The sequence below is a fragment of the Emydura macquarii genome, unplaced genomic scaffold, assembly GCF_026122565.2.
Source record: "Emydura macquarii macquarii isolate MOO-44397 ecotype Brisbane River unplaced genomic scaffold, CSIRO-AGI_Emac_v2 contig_614, whole genome shotgun sequence".
Taxonomy (NCBI): Eukaryota; Metazoa; Chordata; order Testudines; family Chelidae; genus Emydura; species Emydura macquarii.
Genome location: NW_027130751.1, coordinates 41,849 through 50,505, shown reverse-complemented (window position 1 = coordinate 50,505; position 8,657 = coordinate 41,849). Strand labels below are relative to the sequence as shown.

General features: G+C 46.7%; 1 protein-coding gene across 1 annotated transcript; it reads left to right on the top strand.

Annotated features, from left to right (window-relative positions):
• The first annotated feature begins 561 nt into the window (after positions 1 to 561).
• Positions 562 to 4,176, top strand: LOC137148219 (olfactory receptor 10D3-like). The gene is made up of 2 exons (XM_067540863.1): positions 562 to 633; positions 3,316 to 4,176. The coding sequence occupies exon 2, from the start codon at positions 3,418 to 3,420 to the stop codon at positions 4,174 to 4,176; it is 759 nt and encodes a 252-aa protein (XP_067396964.1). The 5' UTR covers positions 562 to 633; positions 3,316 to 3,417.
• The last annotated feature ends 4,481 nt before the right edge of the window (positions 4,177 to 8,657 follow it).

Genomic DNA, 8,657 nt, shown 5'->3' with positions numbered 1-8,657 from the left:
TGCATCCGCACCCTCTTCTTCAACACAAACAAAAAACAGCACCTACATTCATAAAAACGAATCCCTGCCAATACAAAGTACTTCACTGCACACACAATAATCCCTCTGCAGAGAGGATGAGAGAAAGAACAAACAACATATGAAAAACATTGGTCACATCACCTCATCCACCACTGGAAGAATCTAAGATGCTGTGGTGATAAAGATGCGGTAAGAGCCTTTATAGAATAGAGATGAAGAAATTAGAAGAGGATAGGAGAGAAGAGAAGAAACTGGAATCGAGTAGAATAGAATAGGACATCCCCTTTGTCTGTTCATCTTTGGATGGAAAGATCTTGAAGGCAGACATTTTCTCTTTCTGAGTTCTGCACTGCCCAGTGAGGACCTGATCCCAACAGGCATGACAATGATGTAAATATAATGGGGTGACATGCAGTAAAGCGGTGGCAGTGGAAAGAAGGGTGAGCATAGAAGGAATAAAAAGGATGTTATGTTTTTTTGTTTCACTAACTCACTGGCATTTTTTCTCTCCGCTACCCCAGGAATGAGTCCATCGTGGGGTTGGTCAACTACACTGTGGTGACTCATTTCATCCTCTTAGGAATCCCCAACACTGACAGCCTTCAGACCATCGTCTTCATCGTCTACTTAGCTGTCTACCTCTGCACCCTCCTGCGCAACCTGCTCATCTTATCAGCCATCCTCGCTGATTCCCACCTGCACACCACCAAGTACTTCTTCCTAGTATGATCTATAAGAACTGAATAGATAGAAGATGGTTGAATGGAAAAGAAGAAAGGAAAATTAAATTGAGTAGCATCAAATAGAATCAACGATACATTAGAGTAATAGAATCATAGAATATTAGAGTTGGAAGGGACCTCAGGAGGTCATCTAGTCCAACCCCCTGCTCAAAGCAGGACTAACTTCAGCTATATCATCCCACCCAGGGCTTTGTCAAGCCTCAGCTTAAAAACCTCTAAAGATGGAGATTCCACCACCTCTCTAGGTAACCCATTCCAGTGCTTCACCACCCTCCTAGTGAAAAGCTTTTTCCTAATGTCCAACCTAGACCTCCCCAACTGCAACTTGAGACCGTTGCTCCTTGTTCTGTCATCCGCCACCACCGAGAACAGTCTAGCCCCATCCTCCCTGGAACCTCCTTTCAGGTAGTTAAAGGCTGCTATCAAATCCCCCCTCATTCTTCTCTTTTGCAGACTAAACAAGCCCAGTTCCCTCAGCCTCTCCTCATAAGTCCTGTGCTCCAGTCCCCTAATTATTTTTGTTGCCCTCCACTGGACTCTCTCCAACTTCTCCACATCCTTTTTGTAGTGGGGGGCCCAAAACTGGACACAATACTCTAAAAGCAGCCTTACCAATGCCGAATAGAGGGGAATAATCACTTCCCGCGACCTGCTGGCAATGACCCTCCTAATGCAGCCCAATATGCCATTAGCCTTCTTGACAACCAGGGCACACTGCTGACTCATATCCAGCTTTTTATCCACCGTTACCCCCAGGTCCTTTTCTGCAGAGCTGCTGCCTAGCTCGTCGGTCCCCAGTCTATAGCTGTGCATGGGATTCTTCCTTCCTAAGTGAAGGACTCTGCACTTTTCTTTGTTGAACGTCATTAGATTTCTTTTGGCCCAATCCTCCAGTTTTTTTAGGTCACTCTGTATCCTATCCCTACCTTCCAGGGTATCTACCACTCACCCCAGCTTAGTGTCATCTGCAAACTTGCTGAGGGTGCAATCTACCCCATCGTCCAGATCATTAATAAAGATGTTGAACAAAACCGGCCCCAGGACCAACCCCTGGGGAACTCCGCTTGTGACCGGTTGCAAGCTAGACATGGAGCCATTGATCACTACTCATTGAGCCCTATGCTTTAGCCAGTTCTCTATCCATTTTATAGTCCATTCATCCAACCCATACTTCTTTAACTTGCTGATAAGAATACTGTGTGAGACAGTATCAAAAGCTTTGCTAAAGTCAAGGTATATCACGTCCACCGCCTTCCCTACATCCACAGAGCCAGTCACCTCATCATAGAAAGCAATCAGGTTGGTCAGGCATGACTTTCCCTTGGTGAATCCGTGTTGACTGTTCCTGATCACCTTCCTCTCTTCCAAGTGCCTTAAAATGGATTCCTTAAGGACCTGCTCCATAATTTTTCCAGGGATTGAGGTGAGGCTGACCGGTCTGTAGTTCCCTGGATCCTCTTTCCTCCCTTTTTTGAAGATGGGCACTAGATTTGCTTTTTTCCAGTCCTCAGGGACCTCCCCCTGTTGCCACGAGCTTTCAAAGATAATAGCCAATGGCTCTGAAATCACCTCAGCCAACTCCTTCAGCACCCTCGGGTGCATTGCATCCAGCCCCATGGACTTGTGTATGTCCAATACTTCTAAATAGTCCTGGACCTGTTCCTTCAGCACTGCAGGATATTCTCCTCCTTCCCATTCTGTGCCACCCAGTACAGCAGTCTGAGAGCTGATCTTGTCTGTGAAAACAGAGGGAAAAAAGGCATTGAGTACCTCAGCTTTCTCCACATCCTCTGTCACAAGGTCGCCTCCCTTATTCTCTAAGGGGCCCACACTTTCCCTAATCTTCCTCTTGTTGGCAACATGCCTGTAGAAACCCTTCTTGTTCCCCTTCACGTCCCTTGCTAGCTGCAACTCCAATTGAGCTTTGGCCTTCCTGATTTCATTCCTGCATGTTCGAGCAATGTTTTTATAATCCTCCCTAGTCATCTGACCAAACTTCCACTTCTTGTAAGCTTCTTTTTTGCATTTAAGTTTGCTAAGGACATCTTTGTTAAGCCAAGCTGGACGCCTACCATATTTGCTATTCTTTCTGCACATCGGGATGGTTTGCTCTTGTGCCCTCAATAAGGTCTCTTTAAAATACAGCCAGCTCTCTTGGGTTCCTTTCCCCTCATATTAGCCTCCCAGGGAATCCTGCCCATCAGTTCCCTGAGGGAGTCAAAGTCCGCTTTTCTGAAGTCCATGGTCCGTATCCTGCTGTTCTTCTTTCTTCCTTTTGTCAGGATCCTGAACTCGACCATCTCATGGTCACTGCTGCCTAGGTGATTCTCCTCTCACTTTTATCAAACTCATGATGGTCAGAAAGGTTTACCCTTGTAGATTAAGTTGTGGTGTGCTATGGAATAAACAAACCATAATTTATTGAGATTGCTAATCTGGCTGCATTCTCTCTGTGCTTCCAGGAATGACCCCGTCTCGCGTGGAAATGGAGAATCACACTGTGGTATTTGAATTCATTCTGTTAGGGATCCCCAACACCAAAGGCCATGAGACCATCCTTTTCATCAGCTTCTTAGCTTTCTACCTCTGCACGCTCCTGGGCAACCTGCTCATTTTATCAGCCATCCTCGCTGATTCCTGCCTGCACACCCCCATGTACTTCTTCCTCTGCAATCTCTCCATACTGGACATTGGATTAGCCTCCATCAGCACCCCTAAATTGCTGGTCGATCTCTGGGACAAGAGTAGAAGCATCTCGCTGGGCGGGTGCATGTCCCAGGTCTTCTTCTACCACTTCCTAAGCAGCACGGAGAGCCTGATCTACACCGTCATGGCCTTTGACAGGTACGTGGCCATCTGCCACCCACTGCGCTACCTGATCATCATGAACTGGAGGGTGTGCGCCATCCTGGCTGCCAGCACCTGGATCACCAGCTCCTTTCATGCCACCATTCTCACCAGCCTGACCTTCACGCTGCCCTACTGCGGGCCCAATGTGGTGGACTATTTCTTCTGTGACGTCTTCCCCGTGGTGAAGCTGGCCTGCGCAGACACGTACGTCATCGAGACCGTGAGCTTCACCAATATTGGCATGGTGCCCATGACCTGCTTTCTCCTCATCCTCATGTCGTACGTCCGCATCGGCTACTCTATCCTGAAGATGAACTCAGCCGAAGGACAACGCAAAGCAGCCTCCACTTGCGCCTCACATCTGACAGTGGTGACACTGTTCTTTGGGCCTTGCGCCCTGGTCTACATGCAGCCACGTCAGAGCAAAGTGCTGGTGACCGCTGTGCAGCTCTTCGATTATGTAGCCACACCCATGCTGAACCCGGTCATCTACACACTGAGGAACAAGGAGGTGAAAGGGGCTCTGAGGAAACTGAGAGGGGGTCAGAAGACTGCACACTGATGTGCTGCATCTGCAGAGGTAGCATGTGGGTGAGCATTGAAATATGTCTACGAATTCATCTGCGTGGCTCTTATGTGGCTTCTGTGAGAGTCTGTCTCTCTCCTTCTGCGTAGAGCCCTACCTGTATATCTGGAGCTTTACAAATCATAGAAGTGCTCCTAAAAGCATCTAGCTGTCTTGGACATGCTTTCAGGCTGATATTTTCAAAGCTGCCTAAGGGATAGGCACACTCAGTCTGCATTAAAATTAATAGGAATTGGAGAACCAAATCTTCTAGCTGACTTTGAAAATCTCAGCCTCATTGCACAAATCTACAGAAGTCAGGGCAGCATCTTCTGCAAACTCAAAAAAGGAAGAAAATAATTCCCTTCATCAGCTGGCACGGACCCAATGTCAGCAGCACCTGACTTACTTAGAAGTCTTAGTGCATCCCACTAGGCACCTCATCCTCTTCATAAATCTAGAGCTTAGGCCACATGTTAGAAGATATTTAGGCACCAGTGGGATCTTTCAAAAACACCTAGCTCCCAGGGAGAACTGGGCTTCTTAATGGCTTTTGAAAGTGGGCTTACTCTGCTAAGTCACTTCGGTGGTTTTGTAAATTTTCCCCTCTATTCAGACAGAGAGATAGAAAGAGAATTAAAAATGGAAGAAAACATGCTAATAGGAGATTTAATGGATGTGAGAACTCTACACTTCTCACAGGCACTGTATTTTGGACTTCTTGTACATACATATTGTGTCTTCTGCATCCATTGCATTTGAATTTTGAGCAACATTCAATGTGTATAAAACGTAAACCTAGGACTAAAATGAGGGTTTTTTTTTTTGTTTTTCATCCTCAGCTGTTTTATTGGAACTTGTCTCTTACTTGCCTGTCCTTCTTCTTGGTGTGCAAATTAAAAATAAAGCTGGAAACCAGTGTGTGGAGAGGACTGGACTCATTTATGAGATGGCAAATAAAAAGTGAAATTAAAGAAAACAATAAAAACATGAAAGGAAAAAAAAGTTGGACTTCAAGGCTAGGGTTTCCAAAGGGCCCAAGGAAGTTAAAAGTCCATGGGAATTAGACACCTAGCTCCCTTTAGGCCTCTTTGAAATTCCCAGCCTAAAGTGGAGGTGTGATATTATGTTAATTTGTTTTTGCAGAGGGTGAGTTTAACAGTTATATACCACTTAAGTCCTAAAATATTTATTATATTTGCAGACTTAGCCCGAAAAACTGATCACCACAAGACATTATTGAGATCAACAGCTTAGTAGATTTCAGAAAAGGATCAGACATTTGTATGAATCATGAACATTGTGAGTTGTATAAAACCCCCTCATCATCATCATCATCATCATCGTCTTCATCATTGTCAAGGATTAGTTGTACATTTTCCTTTGAAGCTTTTCTTTGATGGAAAATTGGGTTTCAAGGGACCTGCACAGGGGTAAACATCACCCTCTAGTTGGGAAAGGGAGCTTTTGCAACTGAAAACCTGCTTACAACAACACACAATCAGCTGGGCACCAAGGAAAGTAATTCTACTGGGCCAGAAATGTATAGAAATCTCACTGCATATCGCGATGGCCACTTTGACATCAGTTGGCGATCTGAACCACTGACTCAAGCGTAGCTACGGCTGGTTCACTCCAGTTGGGGAATCTGGTCCATGGACTCCAGGGCAGGTAGAGAAGATTCACAGCAGTCAGGGATCTGTCCTATTTAACGTCGTGTGGATCTCTAACAATGCCTAGAGCTCTGGCTCCATTGTGGCAAGTACTGTGTGTGCAGGGTCAGTCCTTGCCCTAAGGAGCTGATGCTCTAAATCGCCAAAGGAGGCATCATTATCCCCATTTTACAGATGGGAAACTAAGGCACACACACATCAAATGACACAGGGAGTCTACGGCGGAGCTGGGAACTGAGATGGGCTGTCTGGAATCCCACTCCAGCGCCCTCACCACAGATCAGCCTCCCTTGTGAAATATTGAGCATGGTCTTTTGTAGCACTGAAGGGCCTGTCCAGGATCCCTATCAAGGTTCATGGCCCCATTGTGCTGAGTGTGGCACTAGACAGAGGGTCAGAGTGTGCTCCAAAGATGGGACGTGCTGACGGGAGACAAGACGTGTTCGTGTGGCATAGCAGGGGACGGGGTGGGGATTTACAAAAATAAGACCATGGGGTGACTTACGTAATTTTCTTTGTATGAGCTGAAGAGCATGGACAGTTCCAAGGGTTGGGAGAAGGGCATGGACGAACCAATGGGCTGATGCACTTTGGCTGTTGCTATGTCACTAAAGAACGTCAAACATGCTGGATTCTTCCCTGGGATCCCTTCTTATAGGAGCCTGAATTCTGTTTTTCCTTTTACTTTTTGCATTAGAACATAAGAGCCACAGTCACGGCCCAGGACCCCATTGTGCCAGGGACTGTACAAATACAGAACAAAGCTCCTGCCCCACAATGCTAATTCTATGCCCCTACCCTCCAGTGGTCAGAATGGCTCTTCTAGCCCCTGTGACTGCAGCCCCATCTCCAACCAGGCCTGAATGGATTTAGCCTTGCTGCCCTGGGTTTTGTGCAGTCAGAAAATAACCCCCATGGAGAAATGAATGCCAAGTGACTTGCCCAAGGCCATACAGTGAGTCTGTGGCAGAGATGGAAAAAGAACCCAGGAGTCTTGACCCCCCACCTCACCCTGCTCTTACCACATGAAAGAGAAATGCAATCCAAGAGTCACGCATGCCAAGCTGTGCTTCTCTAGCCATAAGAGTATTGGAACAAACACCCCCAGGAGAAGCGCTAGAACCCAGGAGTTCAAGCGTTAGACCCCTACGCTCCTCCCAGAGCCACAGATAGAACTAGGAGTCCTGAGAACCATCTGCAAGTCAGCCAGTTCTCAGGCAACTCCTGCTGAAGGCAGGATAAATCATAGCTCAGGCCTGGGCAGTTTCCTGCCCCCCGTCTCATCAGGGTGTCTCATCTCCTTGTTCCTCAGTGTCTATCTGAGGGGGTTGAGGGGTGGGGGTCTGTTTCTATGACTCATTTGTTTACATTTCTCCTTCAGCTCTGACGTAGCTTTTCTCTCTGCAGCGTCTTATAACCTTGCACCTTGTTTCTGCCATTCCTCCTCTTCACTCCCCCCTGCCCGGCCCTTGTGTATTTCTCTCCCTCAAGGTCACTCACAGCTGCGCCAATATTAAGCTGTTGACTTTTGCTGGGTTTTTAAGCACATAATGATGATGTCTCCAGGGGACATTATGAGAAGCCTGGTTTGGGCAAAGTGAAGACGACCCACGTATTTCTTTAGTGAGGAGAGCCCAGGGGCCTTGCTTGAATGGGGCACTCCTGCAGATTGCACCTGGTGCTGGCAAAGACCAGTACATGAAAGTGCTTTGTTTAATTTAATGCACCAATTCTGACAGAACACTGCTCTGGCTGGCATCTCAGGCCCGGCCTCTCCCCACATGCAGCCCCCCCGCCAGTCAGTCTGAGCCCAGTGCTCTGCTAGAAGATGCTACTTTGCAGAGTGTGGAGCGGGCGACCCACTCGGATGTGCTTGGAGTCAGTGCTAATCCCAATGTCCCAGAAAAGTCCTAGGGGGCACTGTGCTGGAGGGAAGAGGGTGCGGGGGGTCGGTAGATAGCCCTGTTCTCTCTGGGTGTGTCTACACAGGGATCAAAAACCTGCAGCTGACCTGTGCCAGCCGTGGCTGTGTGGCAAGTCTTTTATCCCTGTGTAGATGTACTCTCTGAGTCAGGGTGCAGGGCGTCAATGCAGTGCTTGGGTCATTAGTCATGGCCATTGGCGAGGTCACGGCACATTTTGATCAAAACAGAGGTTTGAACCTTCATTTCCTGGCTAAATTCTAACATAGACACGTCTTTACGTTGTAGGTACAGAGACAGCTCTAACGTAAGTCTGGTCACAGCCCCAGCTGGCAAAACTCACCAAAGCACCATTGCAGTTAATGCCCCTAGGTCTTTTTACACTGAGCAAATTCACTTTGACTTTTGGCTGTAATGTGTAGACGCCAAGGTGCATGTCTGTCAGACTACATGTGAGCAGGTCTCCTTTCAAAGCAAGGCTGGGTGGGAAAAGGTTTTCCCATCTCATGAGAATTATTGATATTTTGAAATTTGTCAGAATGGAAAAAAGCAAAATCTCAACAGTGTAAACTGAAAAAAAATCACTTGGGGGAAAATAAATGTTTCATTTTGATCATTTCAAAGTTTTTCAGTCAATATTGACCTTCTCCCCTTTTTAAAATGTCTAAAGCAAGAGCTGTTTTCACTCAAAAACCTTACAACTTTCTGGTGTGACAAGATTGAAACGTGATGCTTTGACAATCTTGAAAATTTTTAACCAATAATCTATTTTTGGGGGTCAGGTGTTTCATTGAACCCACCACTGTTTAATGAGCAGTTCTGTTTTAGAAACATTGGCATTAGCCTACCAAAAACATGCCCCCCCCCCCCCCAAAAAAAAAAA

Coding starts and splice junctions, on each gene's coding strand:
- LOC137148219 (XM_067540863.1), top strand. CDS start 3,418: ATGTACTTCTTCCTCTGCAATCTCTCCATACTGGACATTGGATTAGCC.